This window comes from Phyllopteryx taeniolatus, chromosome 8 (genome assembly GCF_024500385.1).
Source record: "Phyllopteryx taeniolatus isolate TA_2022b chromosome 8, UOR_Ptae_1.2, whole genome shotgun sequence".
Classification (NCBI taxonomy): Eukaryota; Metazoa; Chordata; class Actinopteri; order Syngnathiformes; family Syngnathidae; genus Phyllopteryx; species Phyllopteryx taeniolatus.
The window spans coordinates 23,509,629-23,530,479 of NC_084509.1; the positions used below are offsets into that span (position 1 = coordinate 23,509,629).

General features: G+C 40.0%; 1 protein-coding gene across 5 annotated transcripts; it reads left to right on the plus strand.

The window, feature by feature from the left end:
• The first annotated feature begins 484 nt into the window (after positions 1 to 484).
• On the plus strand, positions 485 to 20,249 carry agfg1a (ArfGAP with FG repeats 1a). Of its 5 annotated transcripts, none has more exons than XM_061782466.1 (13): positions 485 to 845; positions 8,535 to 8,628; positions 10,347 to 10,462; positions 10,768 to 10,933; positions 11,301 to 11,457; positions 12,455 to 12,576; positions 14,793 to 15,006; positions 15,457 to 15,622; positions 15,706 to 15,785; positions 16,982 to 17,092; positions 18,607 to 18,759; positions 18,850 to 18,944; positions 19,450 to 20,249. In XM_061782466.1, exons 1-13 carry the CDS (start codon positions 679 to 681, stop codon positions 19,507 to 19,509), a joined length of 1,701 nt encoding a protein of 566 aa, XP_061638450.1. In that variant the 5' UTR covers positions 485 to 678; the 3' UTR covers positions 19,510 to 20,249. The 5 variants fall into 5 exon arrangements, with proteins under 5 accessions (XP_061638450.1, XP_061638451.1, XP_061638449.1 ...); XM_061782467.1 differs by having other exon boundaries at positions 17,006 to 17,092; XM_061782465.1 differs by having other exon boundaries at positions 486 to 845; positions 16,979 to 17,092.
• Positions 20,250 to 20,851: the final 602 nt, after the last annotated feature.

Genomic DNA, 20,851 nt, shown 5'->3' on the forward strand with positions numbered 1-20,851 from the left:
CCGGAGTACCCGGAGAAAACCCACGCAGGCACGGGGAGAACATGCAAACTCCACACAGGCGGGGCCGGGGATTGAACCCGATATATTAATATATCTGCAGTGATACGGCTAGCCGCAAGATGGCACTGCTTTGTTCGAGAAAGATCAGTTAGTAAGCCGTAAAGGAGACAAATTGGTACATGTCATTTTAGGAGTACATTATTGCAGCATTCCAACGTTTCTCCGAACAAGTCAATACCAAGTCCTGACTAGTTATTAAAAAATAAACACCTACAATACGCAAAACAAGTCTTCGCCAACATCATTTGCCCATGATACTAATATATTATCCAATCCACTTTATTTATATAGCACAATTTAAACAAACACAAGGTTCCCGAAGTGCTGCACAATGCAATAAAAAAATTATAAAAACAATAAAATGAGATGAAAACTACATAAAATGAAATAGTCTTGTTTTTTCAAGAGTACCCTAAACGCACCATCAAAACTCCTTGTTAGTGGAGTCGCGAGGCCGCCCTGTCAACCGAGCCGCTCACCTCCCCTCTTCCTTCCTTCCCTCCCTCCCTGCCTGCTAAACGGATCGGCAACCATTAAAAAGCACACACTGTTTTGTATTCAAACATCAGCTCGCCTTGTATTTCTTTCTCGCCCAAATCGCGTCGTATAGACCTTATCATGGCGGCGAGTGCGAAGCGAAAGCAAGAGGAGAAACACTTGAAGATGCTGAGGGAAATGACGAGTTTGCCCGCTAACAGAAAGTGCTTTGACTGCGACCAGCGCGGCCCGACCTACGCCAACATGACGGTGGGCTCCTTCGTGTGCACCTCCTGCTCCGGCATCCTGTGAGTTACCAAGCCGCCCGAGCTTAGCGGCGTGGACACGGCGCACCGCACCTCACCGCAATGTTAACACTTAACCCTTACATATGGTTGCCACGAGCAGTTAGCATGCTAGCTACTGGCTAACAACGACTGCTCGAGCGACAGAGACGTTGGCGAGAGTTCTAAACTGGATTTGTTGACGTTACATTGTCAGTGTGGGGCTGACTGACAGTCGTCTTGTTTGACTTTGGCTTCTCGTGGCAGCTGGGTGAACTAAGTGACATTTTATCAAAGCTAACCCACTAACTGAGCTAGCCAAATGTCGCAAACGCACGTACTGCTTTAACAGGATACAATCTTGACCACAGCAATCACTCCTTTTGGATGTTATGACTCTTCAATGCATATACAGTAAAAACGTGTTTGAGATCAAGTTTGACAGTGCAGTTGTGTAATCAAGCATGTGTGGCCTGGGATTTGGGATTAGTGAGGCGTTCCGTTTCTTCCTATTCACAGACGGGCAAATTCAGCTTTCAGATAGCACTAGGATGTGTTTGTGGCTGGAACAGTTGTGGTCACGTCCAGCAGAAGTTCGAGAACTTCCTCCACCATGAGAAGATAGTGAGGGTCCCCTCATCACGGTATAATAAGGGGAAGGGAAAAAGCAAAATATGTAACATAGTTCGTTTTAATATAGATGTCACAATTAATTAATTGACAACTAATCATGATAAAATTAATAGAAAGCTATTTTGATAATCAATTAATTGTTTAGAGACACGAACTTAGAATTGTCCAAATCCTCTGATTTCAGCCTTTTAAGAGTAAATGTTCTCTGATTTCTGTAGTCCTTCATGAAAGCAGATTAATAATCTTTTATGTTTGGTCAAAATAAGACATTTGCAAACATCTGCTTTTACTTTGGAAAACAATGATCAACATTTTCCCATATTCTCTGACATGTTGTGGACCAAACCAGTAACTGAATCATAATCAGTTTAATCTGTTACGCAAATAATAATTATCTGGAGCTATAGTATGACTAACCTGTAATTGACATGTCGTTGAATATGAAGCAGACTCAGAAGTAGGGCTGCATGATATTTTGTTTCAGCATCGTTTTCGTGATGAATGTGTGTGCAACAGTTGAGTCGGAATAGGGCTGCACGATAATTTTGATCAATATTGTAATCATGATTATTAGTCATGATTATTCTTCATGTTCGGGAAAAATCTTTATTTTTATTGCAATACTTTTCAACAAACAATATGTGACAGTTTTCAGTGCAAAATGAATCTTTAAATAACAATAAGTGATGGATAATCGTAAAAAATAAATGTACCCCCCCAAAAAAAATCTACTTTACCAAGGGCTAACTGAATAAATATGCTATTACTAACCCTTGCAACTTAATGGAAGCCAACACAGTTAATGCATAAAATACAGTAACATTAGGCTGTAAGCACCAACTTTTCATTTGAAAATCCCCGTCAATGTAGTCAACTGTCAAGGAAGGGTACATCTCCGTCGTTCTGCTTGACCATTGGTCAGTCGTGCACGGTCACAGATTGCAAAAAACTCCACAGTTGTAATTTCCCTGTCCATTTACTTCTGCGTTTTGTTTCACTGCGGCCAGGCCAGCCGAAAAGTCGAAGCTACAACCATTATTAATAGGGTCTTCCCGTGACATGCTGCCTCTCCGCCAACGTGCCGAGAGGGCCAACTTCAAAATCAAAAGTTTCATATATCACTACGTTGGACATCAATGCCATTTGAAGCTTTCATTTTGAAGTCGGCCAGGGAGCGCAGTGACAGGCTTTCGTGAAGCGTTGACCATACGTTCGCCCCCCTGGTGGCTGGTTTCGGGTACTGCTGCAAATGAAGCAGTTTCCATATGCAGCAGTGCACGCGTTTTAAATGGGGAACTAAATCGCCGATGATCAGGCTCTTATTCGCGATCATGGTTAAAATTGGATTAATTGTACAGCCCTATCTCGCAGGGTCTGCTGCGGTGTTGGTGTACTGTAACTGTACAGTGAATCAACTGGAATATTAACTCAGTCACTGCCAGCCTTCCCAGTTAACGTGGATATTTGACTTCTAAAGCCGTCAATAGCAGTGAATGTGTTAAAACTGAACATCAAAAGGGAACACAAATAATCAGTTAATGAGCAGTAATCAGAAAAATGCAGGATTATGTTTGAAATTTAAAAAATTTTTTTTTATCCATTTGAGTACTCTATATTTTTTTATTTTAATATATAATACTTAATTTATTCTCACTTAAACACTTTATTATTAGTTAAATATACTGTAGGATATTGATCCCACAGGGGAAATACAAGTATTACAGCAGTAAAAATAAAATATGTTAAAATACAGTATAACTAAAAGTATTCTCCTTTAAAAAACATAAAACCAGTTGGTGACATTGTAACACTCCTGCAGCACCTCCTCTCTCTAATAGTTTTATTCTGTTATTTGCAAATTGCAAATCGATTAACCAAGTATTTAATGATAGATGAATAAGTAATACGTAAATTCAACCAAATTAAATAATTTTAGTAAAAAAACTGATAAATTCATGCAACAGATTTCACACGGCTCTTGATAATGTCAATGCTCAGATTAAAGAACGCAGGCTTGTACTGTATGTAGCCTGTGGGCCATGCTTTTTACCATACCTGATTTGGCTTGTTGGAATGAAACTTTGCTCACGCGCATCACTTCATTAGGTACACCTGTACAATGTGGATGTCCATCCATTCGCTTGTCCTCATTAGGGTCGCCTTTGAGCTGGACCCACTTCTGCGGGTGAAAGTTTTAACTTCCAACTTTAGCTTTGGACCAGTGTGCAAACTGTAGCTCTAGGAACCTATATTTGATGGTGTGTTTCCAAAGTTGCTAATTATTACATGTCTTTTCTTGCTCTCTTTGCATTTCTTGCCATTGTTGTCATGTTTACATCGTGCGAGCTTCTTATTCTCTGTTTTTGGTGATTTCCTGTGGCAGCGTTACTTTTTCATTCACAGAGCCATTACGCTGCGTTACGCAAGAGTCGAAATAAGAGGATTAAAATGCATTTGAAAATCAAAACTTCAAATCACTGGTCGAGCGTGGCGGTGGCAGACCTCGTGGAGAGATCTTCCGCCGCTGGCCGACTGTGTTCCGCTAAGGAGCGGAGGTCCGAGGCCAGGCGGGGGTGTGCGTCTTCCTCAGCCGGGGCTGAGCAGTGTGAGGCTTCCAAGCAAGCATCAATCTTTAGATTTTCCCACTGAGCCGCACTCGGTGGACAAGGAGCAGACTGGACCAACTATGTGCTCGCCAAGTTTACAAGTCACGGCGGCGGACTCTGTGGCGACGTCTGCCGCCAGGAGGTCCGCCACTGCCGTGGGCTCAGTGGCGAGATCTGCTCCAGATGACGACAGATGTGATTTATTGCACTCAAATTTGTAGTGGAACTATGTAACAATTGAGGATTTTCCAGCTGATAAATCACATCTATAGTCATCTGCAAGCGTCTGTCGCACAGTCTATTTAGGTATGTCATCTCAATAAAATAGAATAAATATATCCCAATTTATTGAAATGTACCTGTAGAAATAAAATTCCCTGCTTCTAAGAATGTCTGCAGCCTGTTTGGCATTGCTAATGAGAATCAATTTTAATTGCTTCAGCTGGACAAAGGGTTAGGTTTTAAAGGTATCAAAAATATTTGACATTTAGATTAAGATATAAAATAGGACATTGAAAACTTGAAATACCAGCATTTTATTTTCGATCCAGTAGGTGTTAGTAATGAGCAACATCAGCTTCATTTGCTTAAGATGCCCTGATCTAATAAGTGCGATGGAAAAACAAACCACACAGGCCACTGGAACCTTTTGCTACAGCAGGAATTCCTGCTACCAGGAACTCAAAAGTTCCTGGGCTTGTTGGTGGAAAATATGTTAAAAACTCTAATCTCTAAACTTGAATCTAAAAACGAATAAGAAAAAGATAGGCTCTGCTTCTGTGTGGACAGGGCCTGAGTGTGATGTGAGAGGTGAGCATGTGAACAATGAATGCTTGCGGGTGAGTCGGAGTTACTGCGGTCGGCTAAAAAAAGATGTTGTTGTTCTTGTTGTTGCACTAGGTTATGGCAGACAGTAACCTGTTGTTGTTTAGCAATAAACCTTCTAAAATGTGTAGACTTCTGTCAGGAGTCAGGATGTTAATATCAACAACTTCCTGTACTTCCCCCCAAAAATGAAGTACGAACTTTGTAGGCATTTGTCCAAATGTCTGTTTGTGTAGGCCAGCTAACATTGTTGAATTATTGTATTTTATATATATATATATATATATATATATATATATATATATATAAAGGTAGGTTTACTAAAAGAAACCATTTGGAAAGGAACAATAAATTAGAGGAAAATACATTAGCCTCTTATCAGGCAACTCAATAAACTGCTCATCTGTCCTTCCTGTTCTGCTTAATCACTCAAGACAATTGCTTGCCCACATCCTTCCTGATTCATGGAAATCGCTCTTATTCCATTTGACAATTATGTACACGTCTTAATTTCACACCCGATTTGTTAGTTGAAGAACATCACTTTACAAGACTTTAACATTTTTGTACTGCATTTGCATGTGGGTGCTTATGTAGTCAGCACTGTTTAAAAAAAAAAAAAAAAAAAAGTTACTTTATTTATTTATTTTTATCCTTGAGTCCCTCTAAATTGATGACACTGCATGTTAAAAAGTAACTAACATTATATAATTGCAGTATTTAATTTTTTGTTATTAATGCTAGTCATTTGATACATTTGAGAGGGAAGTCTGGGCGTCCCTGCTGAAGCTACTGCCCCCGCGACCCGACCCGGATAAGCGGTAGAGAATGGATGGATGCATGGATTTGATACTAATAAACAAAACAATATCAGGGATGGGCATACAAATTAATTGAGCGTAATGAATTTGGTCAATGGTGTAACATGGATTGTTGATTGTGTGTTGTGGAAACAAGACAAAATGATATGCACGACTTGATGAGCACAAAAGTCCAATAACAGAAGACCGCGCTGGTTCTGGTTGGGGGGTGGGGGATTGCATTTGTCCCGATCACGGCCCTCCCAAGTCTCACTATCATTGGCCACGTGAGCCCCCCAGCCGAACGAGGGAGTCCCCTCCAAGGACTCCAGACTTAATCCAGTTGTTGTACATCATAGGGGATTTTAGAGTCGTGCTTTGTCTGGTCCCTCACCTATGACCTGTTTGCCATGGGTGACCCTACAAGAGGCATAAAGCCCTAGACAACTTAGCTCCTAGAATCGTGGGACACACAAAGCCCTCGGCTCAGGGAGAGGGGTTATAGCAGTATCTTCCTTAATACGTTGTGAAGTCAGTGTTCGATCAAAATGGTTTTATTTAAGGTAAAAATAAAAAGTGCATTGTTTCTTCAAGTATTGTTTTGATAATATTTGTGTTCTTTATAAAGTTTTGTTTTTGCCCCTGGTGTGAATTAGAACAGTATCTTGGAAAAATTCACACGGTCAAAGATCTCATCAGCTCTTCCATTGTGGTCAAAACTGTGTCCTACCACGATGTTGCGTTTTTTCTCATCCCCACCTACATTTACCCTGTAATGCTCAATGGAACATTTGAGGTGACACTTGAGGACCTGTTTTTCTTTTAGGAAATAATGTTCCAACTGTTGCCATCCTAAAACCTTTATGAACTGTACAGGCATTTTTACGTAATGTTTTAATATTAATGACAGTCATACAAATGGAAGGAGTTTACTGATGTCTGTTAAAGCTGAGCAACAATAATAGAACTGTGTTATCATTTCAAGTTGTAAGTTCTTATTTTTAGTGTCAAAAGTCACGCACACACTGTCTGCATATTGTATGAAGCCTGATTTGATTGCATTCTGTGTCGTAACCAGCATGTGATGTGCACGTGCAACAGGAAGTGGTGGAGAGATCTTGTTTTCGTGTTGCGACCCGCAAAGAAGATGGGATCATGCAAGCTACAACTTGAGCTTTTGTCTGCCGTCTTAACATGTAACTTTGAGTATCTACAGAACTCACTTTAATTCTCCCCAACGTGGTGACCGAATACACATTTAATTGGTATTATTTCGCTGTTAATATTGCAGAAGTTGAAACATTGCTTCCATGTGTCCTAGTTATGGTTTTGATTAATTCACACACATTTTTGGGAATATTGTTTACATGTTGAGACTTACTACGAGAGTACCACTACGTTCTGTCTCCCCCAATAATTGTGGTTACTCTGGGTGGAGCTGGAATCCTTAATGTAAACACATTCCTGATGAAGATGGAGGCTTTTCCTTGAGGAACTATTCACAATGTCTATTTTTTGAGATTTATACTTGGCAGGAAGTAACCCCACTTGACCAATTTAAATTTACATGCATACAAGTCATCTATAGAATCTGTTTTGCCAACCATCCAACTGATAAGATTGTGATGCATCAAAAAAAAAAAAAAACACCCTCATAATAACAGACATAATTTTACATCTTCTAAATGAATACTTTACATATCAGGAAAACATTATAGTTCTAGTGTAATAGAACTATAATGTCGGGATTCGTCGAACAGCAGAACTTCTCTGTTGTGAAAGTGCCAGGTTTTCTCACCCTTTAGCTGTGATAATATGCAAATGAGCTGTATTTTCCCTGGCTGCTGTGGTCTGCTGTGCAGTAGTGACTAACGTCGTCATTATTGTATTGTGCAATATGTGATTCTGCAACTGTTAAGACACTACGACTCAACAGTGCTTTGTTATAACCTATGGAATATTGACAGTCGTGTACTGCCAGGTCGGGCTGAACGAAATGGACAAAATTTCATGTTTCGACATTCATGTCCGATATCTCTACCAGTATGACACGATAGTGAAAGCTAAGCATTTTTTTAAATTAAAATATCATAATGCAAAAGCATGTGGAAAGGGATGTTTTATTGATTAGAACTCACTGTCTGTCATCAGCATTAACATAAAGTAAGCAATGACTCAAGTAGAAAGTTAATCAAACATTTTACTGCAGCTCTGGTTTAACAATAATTAAATATATTATGCCGGAACTGGTAGAACTGAAACAATGTTACAGTATCTTATAGTTTTCATAAGACAAGATAACTGATTGCAAAATGTATTGAGCAGAGGTAAGTGTGTGGGTGGCGTTGCATTTAAGGGCAAGTGTAAAATTAAGAATTAATGCATCCAGTTGTCTGTCTGTTAATAACTTAGCTGAGTGTGTCAGTGAGAATGAATTCCAACAATATTTAAAAAACATGTTGGTCTGACTTGTGTGATTTAAGTCTTGATGTTCTGGATGATGCTGTTCTGCTCTGCCCCAGTCCTAAAAGTGACGGTACTGTGTATTACAAAGTGAGTGTAAACTGCCAGGAAAACTGCAGTATCTGGCTGGATTGCTGCCCTAATGCAAGTTACCATATTATGTACAGTAAAAGTCTCTAGCATTATTGCAATTTTGAAACCACTTTGATCTTCACTACTAATTTTCCTTCTCCACTTAGTTTTGTTTGTCTGTTAATGTTTCAAGCTATATATCGTCTTCTAGAAATTGTGCACAATATTCCATTAAAATTGATTTCTGCGATTTTAATTTAAAAAAATATATATATCATTTTTTACTTTTTTTTTTTGTTTGTTTTCTTCCACAGACGAGGACTGAATCCACCCAACAGAGTCAAGTCTATCTCCATGACTACCTTCACACAACAAGAAATAGAATTTCTACAGAAAAACGGGAATGAGGTAGGTTTTGGCTGTTAAAGTAAAAAAAAAAAAAAAAAGTTTTAAAGGGGCTTTCATTTCATGGTCAAACATGCTTGAGCCATTTTTATACTGAGGCAGATACAATGACGTCATCAACAAGTGTTATCGTGATTGGTCAGTAGAGTCCAAATCTAGACCATCTGTCAAATATATACCAGCTACACTGTTAAAACTGCGCACCCATACTAAGTAGAACCAAAAGATGTGGATTTAACATGCAATCAGCATGAAATATAAAGCTAAACATTTTTTTTGTCTTGTAGTATCAGGCCACACCCACACATTCTTCAACATCAAATGAGTACATGAATCATTTAGTAACAGCCAACATTCATTGAATCGTGGCTACAGTGAATTTCAAGCTCTCGGTGCAGCATCAATGTGCTACCAGTATGTGTCTACCTTATTTCTTCATCATGGCGATGGTGAGCCTAAACATAGCTCTTACCATTGTGGTGTTTATGTCTGTTGAAAGTGGAATAAAAGAATAGGAAATTCCAGTCACATTCGTAGTTGAGTAAAATGGGCCATTCTTGTAATGCCAGTGTTACAAACAGAGCTGGAGCTGAGTCTTGTTCGTCAAGTTTACACACAACATTCGGGTCACGTTTAACCGCATCACCTTTGACTAATTCCTTGTTCTCATATAATATATGGCAGTTTATGGGAAATTTGAATGTTAATAAGTTTAGCTCAGAATGTGAAGCTGGGCTTTCTTCTATACACTGTCATTTCACATTGTTTAATGGCCATCCTTACCAAGCATCAACTACAGTGCTCTTATTTGTTTCACCCTTACCAAACTGGGGCGCCTTTGCAATTTGCAGTTTCAGTTAATCATTTGAATCGCTTCTCTTCACCCATACTCACATTATTGATATACTGGACACCCAAACTATATCATTATTCAGCAGTCATTTCTGAAAAAAGGAGTATAAAATAAAACATTACCACTTGGGAGGTGGAGTCTATTTAAAGCTGTAGCAAAGCAGCAGACTCAAGGTTAGAGCAGTCATAAATCCTCTGGAGCTGTTTTATAAATACTACAGGCTTCAAGTGGCCTTCTGTCTGTCCATAGAGACACTTGGCATAGATTGCAGTCGTGTTTCCACGTGCATGCATGTGAGCGCACCAAAATAAGATATGGCAGAAGTCTTAACTTCAAGCTAAGAGTGTGTTTAACCCCGACAAAACTTACTGGACAAGTACATTTAAAAAAACCGTAATTATTCTACCTGAAATCTGATGAAAATTGATTTTGCATTGTAAAGCAACAAAATGTGGATATGATGTGCTGATATTGTTGTCCACTTGGGGTCGCCATCCTCACGTTTCACACGACACTGTCATGGGAGTTATTCAGCAAACATTTCAAAGTAGACATGAAGTAAACATTTTATTTGCTCGAGTGCGCCACAGTAAGCGATGTGGCGGGCCGACTCTGGCCCCTGGGCCTTGAGGTTGACACCAGCGAACGAGGGGGTGGCTGCAAGTTTAGTCTGGATTCTAATAAAGCGACTGCAAAGCACACACCAGTGTGCCCACCCACTTTTTACCCAATGTGTGCGATGTGCCCATTTGGTCGTCCTCAATACCCTTTTTCGTGGATGGAAAATTTCGATCAGCACAGTCCCCTTTGATATAATGTTTTGAAAGCCTATTTAGAATCAATTATTTTGCTATTGTGTATGTTTCAGGTATGTAGACAGATCTGGTTAGGCCTACATGATGGGAAATCATCATCAGCACCAGATTTCAGAGAACCACAGAAAGTCAAGGAGTTTCTTCAAGAAAAATATGAGAAGAAGAGATGGTAAGACACTTCTTGAAAGTTACACACAAGTCACATAGACGACACCGGGTTCTATTCCCACCCAATGCCTCAAATACCAGCCATGGCAGGTCCCACGGTAAAAATGGGTTGGTTGCGTCAGAAGGGCATCCAGTGTAAATACTGTGCCAAACAAATCTTGCAAGTGATTCGCTGACCCCTGGACCACTGATCGGACAAGCCGAAAGTATCAACAACACAATCATACCCTTGAAATTTGAAAATGATTGAGGTGAATATTTCTTTTTTGTTTATCTTGCTAATGCTGGTTGGTTTGTTGTGTGCAGGTATGTACCTCCTGAGCAGGCCAAGGGAGTAGCATCTGTCCACGCGTCTATCTCTGGCTCCTCAAACAGCAGCACCAGCAGCACACCTGAGGTTAGACCTCTTAAATCCCTCCTGGGGGACTCTGCTCTGACCCTACATCTCAGCAAGAACACGCCACCTAATCAGGTAAGATTTAAGTACGGACAAATGTACATGAGCTGAATTTGTAACTGTGTCACCCCTATGGTTGTAAGTATGGGGAAAAAGGGTCAAAGTAATGATTTTATTGTAATATTTTTGGTAAACTTATTTTCTACTTGATATCGACAATATTTATAACCACTCAGCAAATTAAACGATGTACTTCTGCACAACAATAATAAACATTGTTAATAACTTTCAATCAAATCTGAGTTCACATCTCTGTAACGGACCAATTTTGGACACACTATTGTTGGATTTCATTGGTTGCAGGGTTACCTCAAGGTTTAGTGCTCTTTATCACTTTCCGTAAGGCATGCCTGTTTAAAGTTACGTCTCTTGTCTCTGCCAGTCTCCAGTGATCAGCCGCGGACAAACCCATCAACAGCATGACAAGAAGTTTGACCTCCTCAGTGACCTGGGTGGAGACATCTTTGCTGCCCCGCCAAAAATGAGTGCAGGCGCCAGCTCAAGTTTTGCAAACTTTGCACATTTCAACAACCACACAAGTAAGGGATCATTGATGTAATTGTAACTTGAATTAGTAACGTGAAAAGTGGATGCCATCCTTGTGGAATTTTCTAAAAGATTTGCAACAAGCACTTCAAATGCCTCAAAAATCATCCATGACAAATAAATTCAGGGGAAAAAACAGTTGATTACTGAAGTACACAAACTATTCTACTGGCCACACTAGTCTTCTCACAAATAATGTTCCATTTAGACTATTTAAAGGCAAGTTTACACCATTTCAATCTTTTTTTTTGGGGGGGGGGGGGGGGGGGGGGGGGGAGTGACACCGACACCTTTTGAAATATCATGTTCATTTTGATAAAGCCACTTGGAGACCTTCTCAGAGTTTGCAGCCCTTACAAACTTATTGGTGAATATTTTTCACTGAAACTTGACGGCCAATCGGAGAAAGGGTAGCAAATGAAATCAAAGGATTGAAGAGATATAATGAAGTTATACCGTTTTATTCGAATTTGGGGGTGCTTTTTGACCAGATCTTCTATTGGCAATATCACACAAAAACGTTGCCCAAAAAGGCAGTTTTTCCCACACAAAAATCTCCATTTCTCCCAAATCCATTGTCCGATTTTCAAACTATTTGGTGAATTTTACTAAATTTGAAGTGGCCGTTCCAACCAGACTCGGCATTTAAAAAATTTATTTATTTTTTTTTTTTTAATTAATCTTGTCACGTTGCTACTTAAATAAAACCGTTCAGGATGTTGAAAATTCTTAGCTGGAATGCCATTTTGGAGACCATGAAAGTTAGTGATATACAATCATTCCATGTCTACATACTTAATTGTCAGCTTTTAATGCTGCTCTGCATGAAAGATCACATGGCATCCCATCCCTGATTATCTCTCACATTTATCCCATAATCCTGTGTGTTTTTTCAGTCTCATCCATGTTGTTTACTATGTTAAATGTCATTCTCCTCTCATTGTCTTTGTTGGTCTGCCTGTGTGAACATCATCGTGACCCCTACTCCAGCGGCACAGAATGCCAACACAAATGCAGGCTTTGCTAATTTTGATGCATTCGGGAGCACTCCTGGGTCAATGTGTGGTTTCCCTTCAGCACCCCAAGCCCCATTCGCAGCCTCAAGCACAGGTAGAGCAAGTTGCCTTCGCTGGACACATAATATCAAAGGAATAATGCAAGAAGTGTATAGCGAATATTTTGTGGCTTTTCTGATGGCTTTAATTTAAGAATGCACAAAACATAACTACTTGGTTTGGATACGTCTCAAGGCATGTGCTGAATCTTTGAAATAATTCTGATGAAAATAACAGCTCTTGTGTAACATATTTATGATTGGCACTTCTGCTTTACTGTTCTGATGTTGTGCGGTGGCATTTGCATGATCTCCCTCTGCTTGCATAGGTTTACTCCAAGCACTCTGGCTTTCTCTCGCATTCAAAAAGTTAATTGAGGACTAAATTTTGCATAGGTGTGAATATAAATGTGTGTGCCCTGTGATGTGATGGTTGACCAGTCTAGTTTGCAACCAGGCTTTTGCCCAAAGTTTGCTTGGATAGCTTTCAGGCTCACTCGTGACCCAAATGTAGACAAGCAGTATAGAAGATTGATGGACGCATGGATAAAGGAGTTCTATATTACGGTGCTTTTTGTCAGCTGTGGTTCATTAAAAAGCTATATAAATATAGTTCAGTTGAGTGGCTTTGAATGTTTAGGATAACAATAAGACTAATTTTCAATATAGGACGATGCAGATGTCTTCTATTATCACTACACTGATCACGGTTTGCCTACAAGCTATGCAGTAATGGGCACAAAGTCCATGTGTCATGATGACCAACTTCACGGAGCACCTGTTCGTTCTCGCATGCACTTGATGAGTGACCGCTTAAACCTCATGTACAACAGCGGCCTCTAGTGGAGCTCCCAAACTTGTCCTTTTTGCAGGGTGGAGATCCATGCGGTGACTTTATTAATACATAAAATCTCACCATTAAAGATTTGTTAGATGATCTCCCTCTCACAGACTTAGATTATCATTGCACAGTCTGCCTTGCCTTCATTGTGTGTTCTGCCGGTTTGTTTCAGCAGCTTAGTTTTTTGTTTTTTTTAAATAATTTTCTGCTTCTGGTTTAATTTGTGTTTCGTCACCTTACATTGCCCCATTACTCATTTTCCACCTTCCCTTTTTGATTTCTATCAATTGCTGCTTTTGGGGCTGCCAGCATTCACTGTCCTCTCATCCAGCCGCAGTATATGTGAGTTTGCTCTGCCTCTCCAGGTTGCATTCAGTAAGTCTCACTCTGGGTTTGGCCTCTTTCATTACCCAAAGTGTAATGTGTTGTCAGCTTTCGCCTCTTGTCTGTACAGTTGCAAGAAAACATGTGAACCCATGAGAAATACTGCATAAGCGGGTCATTAAAATGTGACCTTTTCTTAATCGAAGTCACAATAATAGACAAACGCAGTCTCCATAAACTAATACCACACGAATGTCCTCATGTTTGTTTTGGACATACCATGTGAACATTCACTGGTACAGGGTGGAAAAATTATTTTGCCATTTAGCTCCTTGTTAGAGAACAGCACGTTGTGCAGAAAGTACTGAAACGTTTAACAATTAGAAGTTTGCTTTCAAAAGTTTATAGAAGGTCAAATGGAGTTCACGTCCTGTAAATGATACTGTATAATGCATTTTTGGTCCATTTTGAAATTTTCACCTGAAAGCCAATTATCTAGAACCTTTTATGAGAAGTGAATAATGATGGAATTAGTTTGTTTCTCTATTGTTGCGACTTAAATGAGGATCAGATCATATTTTATGGCCGATTTATGCAGAAATACAGATAATTCCAAAGGGTTCACATACATATTCTTGCAATTGTATTTGTATGTTCTAGCTTCAAGCTCTGTATGTAAACTTAGAGGACGTGTTACAATTTCACTTGTTGAAAACTGATTATCAGCCTGCATTATTATAGTCACTGCACAGAAATATTGTGGACATTGCATCAAATGGTGGCCATCTGACCGAAGCTGAAAACTGCCAAAAAGCATTCTGATCCGGTGCAGGAGCGTAGATGACATCGTTATTTCGTCCGTTTGGTTTTGTTTGTAACTCTTGCTTGATTTTGCAGTTTGGCGCTAAACCCAGTTGTAACGTGCATATTACAAAAGATGCCGTTCTGCACATCCCATAACTGAGCACAGAGGATGCAATGTAGAATACACTGTCCAGTCAAGCCTGAATCCTCCCCAACTTTACGAGTCGTCTTCTCACTCTTGTATGTTGTCACCGGGCACCAACAATCCAGGTCCCCTTATGACTCTACAATGTCTCTCTTTCATCAGTGCCTCAGGGGGACTAGCAAATGCCAGTTTTGCACATTTTGACAACTTCCCCAAATCATGTAGTGCTGACTTTGGATCCTTCAGTTCGTCCTCCCAGAGTAACTCCACAGGAGCGGGCAGGGACACTGTACAGAGTACTAGTGTCCCTGCCGATAAATACGCAGCTCTTGCTGACCTGGATAACGTGTTTAGCTCTGGCAAAACAGAGCAAGGTAAACCTCTCCTGCCTAGCCTGTTTCATCGAGCTCAGTTATTTGGATTAGCGATTGTTGTTTGTATGAAAAAAGAAAACTAAAATAAATTTGGTGGCGAGTCAGGGCTGATATGTTTTAGTTATTAATTCTGTATCTATAGCTAAGCCAAAGGTACAGTTACACTCTGAGGAGGGCTATCTTTTTTTTTTTCCTCCAGTTCCTTGGCTGTGAGCCTCACGGTGCTATGGTTCAATTAGCGACTGTATTTCATTTAGAAAAGCTGACGTTCTGTGTTTGATCATTTATTCCCCGCTATTTTTAATAGGTTATATATGGCAGGTGTTTCCAGACCTTTTTCGCCCTGAGCTTCAAAATGCAAAGAAACCTCTTTGATTGGTTGAAATTAGTTGCGCGAAGCGGAGCCCACTAAGCCTTGTTGTTGTGTGTGTATGTGTGTTTCTCTTCCAGGGGGCGCTATTCCTGCTGGGGTGAGTTCAGTTTCTGGGGTGTCTCAAAACCAGCCAGCACCAGGAACAGGAGGGGACCGCTATGCTGCTTTAGTTGAACTTGATACAGTTTTTGGCCCCTCAGCCACCACCTCTAGTGTTTACAACAGCAGCAGCAGCACACAGGGGTGAGACATAGTGCTGGTTTTCACAGTTACCATTCTGGCAGTTTTGAATAACCAAGTCTTATTTGGTATTTGGTCTTGGGTAGGGTTTCATTCAGCTCAGAGACTGGAGTATCCACAACCCAAGCACAACACGTACTACCTGGTATGGCTCAAACCTTTGGGGGTGAGTAAACCAACAATCATTTTAATGCATTTTGCAGTTTTTTGGGTACATTTGCACTTCAAAGCGTCTATAATGCTTAAGAAATCTCTGGGACCTTGCTGTTGATATCCTGTAAGCATGATTCTGAGCTTTAATTCTGATTCTGGGCGTTAATAACTAACCCTGAGATATTTTAAATATAAATAAGGGGTGGGACTCGATTAAAATAATGTGATTACAGGCTTTGTAATGAATGAATCTCTATTAAGCGCATTTTCATCGTATAACAATATTTGTCCGAGAAACCAACATGATTTAAATTGATTTTAGTTGACGACTGATTTAAATAATTGACAAAGACAGGAATACTGTTAACTGTGGGGAAAAAAATATTTAATTGCATTTAAATGTCAAACCTCACAAAAACCCATCGAAGATATCCCTGGCCAAAATTAAATAGACCTAAAGTTGAAGGCCATTTTAGGAAAGTTCTTTTTTTAAAGAACTGTATTGCCTTTAAATGTTTTCTGTGTGGCAGTTGAAAAGCTGGATCTCATGTTGGAGAGTTGAAGTACTTCGGTGGTATGAAAACTCCTTTTTGCACAAAACTATGCTTATCAAGGCAAGGCAAGGCTTGTCAAGTCCCACCCCTAAAATATAGATAGATATCGCGTGCTCTCTGCATGCGCTGTACGGCACAATAGACAATAGAAATAACCACCACCACATGGTAGGCACGGGAGGCACGTCTTTGGAATTGGATCTATTTTGATTTTGATTTTTTTGTATATCTGTGACCCGGAAATATGTTAGTCCCATTCTCTGCCCAGCTATCATCGGGCAGGAGGCGGGGTACACACCCTGAACTGGTTGCCAGCCAATCACAGGGCACATTCAAACAAACAACCAGTCGCACTCACATTCACACCTACGGGCAATTTAGAGTTGTCAATTAACCTAGCATGCATGTTTTTGGGATGTGGGAGGAAACCGGAGTGCCCGGAGAAAACCCACGCAGGCACGGGGAGAACATGCAAACTCCACACAGGCGGGGCCGGGGATTGAACCCCGGTCCTCAGAACTGTGAGGCAGATGCTCTAACAAGTCGTCCACCGTGCCGCCCCCTTTTATCCAATATCCGTTATATCGGGGTCCATTTTATCGATGTTTCACTGTATACATATACTGTATATCCTGCTTATACCTCTGTTTAGCAGCCCAGCCAAATAATCCCTTTGTAGCTGCTGGTGTTGCAGCCGGACCGACCAACCCATTCCAGAACAACAGCAGAGCTGCAAGTGCGGCGGCGGCGGCGGCAGCAGCAGCAGGTTAGTCAATGTTTGAGTGAGTGCATGTTTTCCTTGTCCTGCAGAAGTGGAAGATTTTGCTCAATTATACAGAGCTGCCAACCTATACAAATTCGCTTCCTGAACAGTTTGTCCAAATTTGTCTGAATTTCCATGTTTTCAAAACTCTTTTGGAATTAAATCAGGAAACAATCTTGTCTTTTGTCATTTGAATACATCTTTGCAAAAATATGTCTCTATGGATTAATTCGCAGTTTGCCAACTTTTGTTTTCAACCCTGGTTAAAAAAATATGAATTTATTTATTTATTAAAGGATATTAATCAGATCGCAAACAAAATTAAATCTCAGCACGCTATTTTGTAAACAAACAAATAAACATTGCTGATAGATTGAATAGGATAGTATATGTAAGAACAATATTTTGGTTTCTATTTTGTGCAATGTACATATCTTCTCTTGCATGCTATTTATATAACGTATTTATATTTCCTCTAGCCACACTTGCCGCTGAAACGATGCAAATTTCCCCATTGTGGGACTAATAAATGTTATCTTACAAATATTTATTAATAATAATAATACACTTTTAACATGCCCATACTCTGAAGTCACATGTGCAGTGACGTATTAATTAATTTCCAGCTCAGACGCGGCATCTTGTGTGGACCTGTATTATTTTATATTCAGATCAATAAACGCGTATTAATTGGCCTGTTGTTTTGTTGTTCCAAATTGGTTACGCTCTGTGAAATCATGGTTCCAGCCAGACCTATGTGACAAGTGTATTGTTTCACCAAATCATAGCTTAGCAACGAGCATGGCTTTGACGTCCTCTTCGCCTATCCACTACTTGTCCTCTCTTCGTGACACTTTTGTAAGAAGCATGGTAAGAAGTGTCCCTTTTTCGTTACCATGGAGGCAATGATCAGTGACTTACAATGCGTGGACACAATTGAACTTGCATGTATACTTCATGTTGTTCAAAATCCTTGGGAGGTTATTTTAAAGAATTAAAACAGTCTCAGCACAGTAGACAAAATATTGTTTCCCAATCAAAATAAAAAGTCCCCATCACCCCAACATTCATCAGCACACAATCTATGCCCTGCCCCATTTTTTGAAAAGACAGTTGCATAAACATATCACGTCCTATTGGAATTTAAAAAAAAAAAAATTAAAACCATACCGTCCATCCTAACCCACCTAAGTTCGATCAAACCCCAGGGGTTCGGTGAGTCACAAATCTTCTCAACCGATGAGTGACCGGCAGTGGTTTTATGTCACCCAAATTGAATCGGTACAATCTGCTGAGACCCCCCGCTGCCAAGAAAAGATACAGACCTTAGTGAAATCATACCTCATGGTACCTGAATTTGAAAGTGCAAATACATCAATAGCAAGTACAACCACACCAATCTGTGTAGATACCATGCAGCGGAAAACAGGCTCAAATTACTGATGGCACGGTGAGTTGTCAGATTCCAAAAAGAAGACCTACAATAGTTAACCTGTTGCTATCCTTCTCTGTTGCAGCCTCCTTTGGGACAGCCTCCATGAGTATGCCTGCTGGATTTGGAAACGCTTCAGGCTACAACCTCCCGACCAGCTTTAGTGGAACCTTTCAGCAGCCTTTTCCTGGCCAGCTGCCTTACTCGCAACCTACAGCGTACCCCCAGCAACTCAATGGTGTGTGTGTGTATGGATAACGTGCACTAATAACTGCTAAAGCTAAAAATAGACGGTGCAAAGAAAGTGGATAAATATGTACTTGTGCAGGTGGAGGATTTTCAGTCTTTGGCCAGAGCAAGCCAGTGGTAACTCCTTTTGGGCAGGTGATGGCTGGACCAGTGGTCTCCAGTAACCCTTTTCTGGTTAGTGAGACAAATCAGTGTTACATTAAATTTGTCTAAATGTAATATTTCACATACAGTTGTAGTAATATCACTTTATGTCATAAGACTCTTCAGCATCATCTCAACACAGGATTATTGTGTTATTTCTTTACATGAAAGAAAATGCAAATGTCAGTCAATATTTCTTGCTCACATCTCATCTCAGGCCTCTCAAGGGTGCTTGAAATTCTTGAAAATACTTGTCGGTAACAGTAAATTATTGAATTTTGGAAGTGTAAATAGTGTTTTTTTGTTTATGTACAGCATTCAACATACAGCCCCAACAGATTTGCAATAAAACCTGGAGTTTCTTATCAGAATCAGTATTTTCTGTGGTACATTCTACTGCAAAATATTTAATTATTTAAAAAAGTGTATGAACCCAGAGACCCCACACTGTTACTTGCAGTTTTTGGATTGATTATCTTAATCGTCCCTCTCATCAACAGCTGGTTATTGATTTGTGTGCATGTATCTCTTCTAGGGTGCTGGTTCAGCGGCGCAATATCCAGCAGGGGGCGCTTCATCGAATCCCTTCTTATAGCATTCCATCATATCAGCTCCTCTTCAGGGTCGACTGATGGCGCTTGCATCTATTTCACTGTTTTGTTTCACAGGTAGCTTGAAAGCGCAATGTTTGTATAGATTTGTTTTGCAAATTGACCGTTCTGAGGTGGGAAAGTCATGACACTGTATGGTGACAAAATAATGTAAATGTGAGTGCAGAGGGAGGGGTTGATCCGCATCAAACTGGCTCAAAGTAAGAGTTTGTTCGCAAGCAGTAGTCAATCTTTATGCTAAAATTCTGTGAATATTGTTTCCCCCAGCAAATCTACTCTTTGTGCATATCAGTATTTGTACACAAGGTTTGTTATAACAGAACTATTTCTTGGCAAAGCCAATGGGTTCTGCCAGTTGCTTTATCTGCCAAGAGCCTAACAGTTTATTTGAGCAACAAAAAAAAAAAAAAACTTTTCACTTAACCGGATAAACAATGCATGTTCTCGTGACGAGAGAAAGAATGCTACAATGCTCTCTGCCAGGCCACGCCTGCACAAAACAGGCCTGGCGCACAATGTCATCCACATCCAGACCGGAATAAGCATATGAACTGACAACCACTTGCATCGGGGATAAAGACTATTTTAAGTTAAGTTAATATGTATATAGAAAGTATATATATATATATTAAAGAGTTTCAAGAATTGACCAAATCATTCATTTATATTGATGTATGAAAATATTTGTGCTGTTTATATAAATATATAAAAATTTCATTTTTAATGTTTGTTGCAATGAGTAATGACTTTTTCACCATGCATGATGATGATTCTTATCCATGGTCAGAATGAAACAAGAATTTTGGGGGGGAATTTTAATCACATTTTGTGCATATCAAGTTACGGTAGGTTAGGTAGATATTTTTTTTGATCCTGCAGGAAACTGGATTGAATTATGAATCATTTTTGTCTGGAGGGTTTAATAATTTTTTTCTTCCTTTCTTTGTGTTATCCGACAAATGACATGCAGTCCAAAAACAGCAGCAATAAATCATAAGCATCCAAAATAAAAGCAAACACATTTAGCAGACTGCTGCGACCAGTGAACACCTGGTTGAAAAAATTCAATGGCTCGCTTGAGGAATGAGTTCCAGACCCCCAAGTTTGTTTTTTTTTGCAGCATGTCTGCAATGAAAGAACATACTCTGCTGTGGCATTGGTAGGAGAAAGGAGGCAAGGAGGGCCATGGCAATGAGAACAAGTACCAGCATGTTGTATGCAGTGAGGTTGAAGCTGACTAGTAGCTGCCCAAGCACTGCAGCCACTGGACAACCAAGGAGCTTGGTACCATCGCTGTAAGAGGTGGCTCTCCATTTCAGATGTATG

Bases quoted from the DNA above. Each gene is read 5' to 3' on its own strand.
- agfg1a (XM_061782465.1), top strand. From the start codon at position 679: ATGGCGGCGAGTGCGAAGCGAAAGCAAGAGGAGAAACACTTGAAGATG. The intron at 10,463-10,767 runs GTAAGACACTTC...TGTTGTGTGCAG, and splicing joins AAATATGAGAAGAAGAGATG to GTATGTACCTCCTGAGCAGG. The intron at 15,623-15,705 runs GTGAGACATAGT...GGTCTTGGGTAG, and splicing joins AGCAGCAGCAGCACACAGGG to GGTTTCATTCAGCTCAGAGA.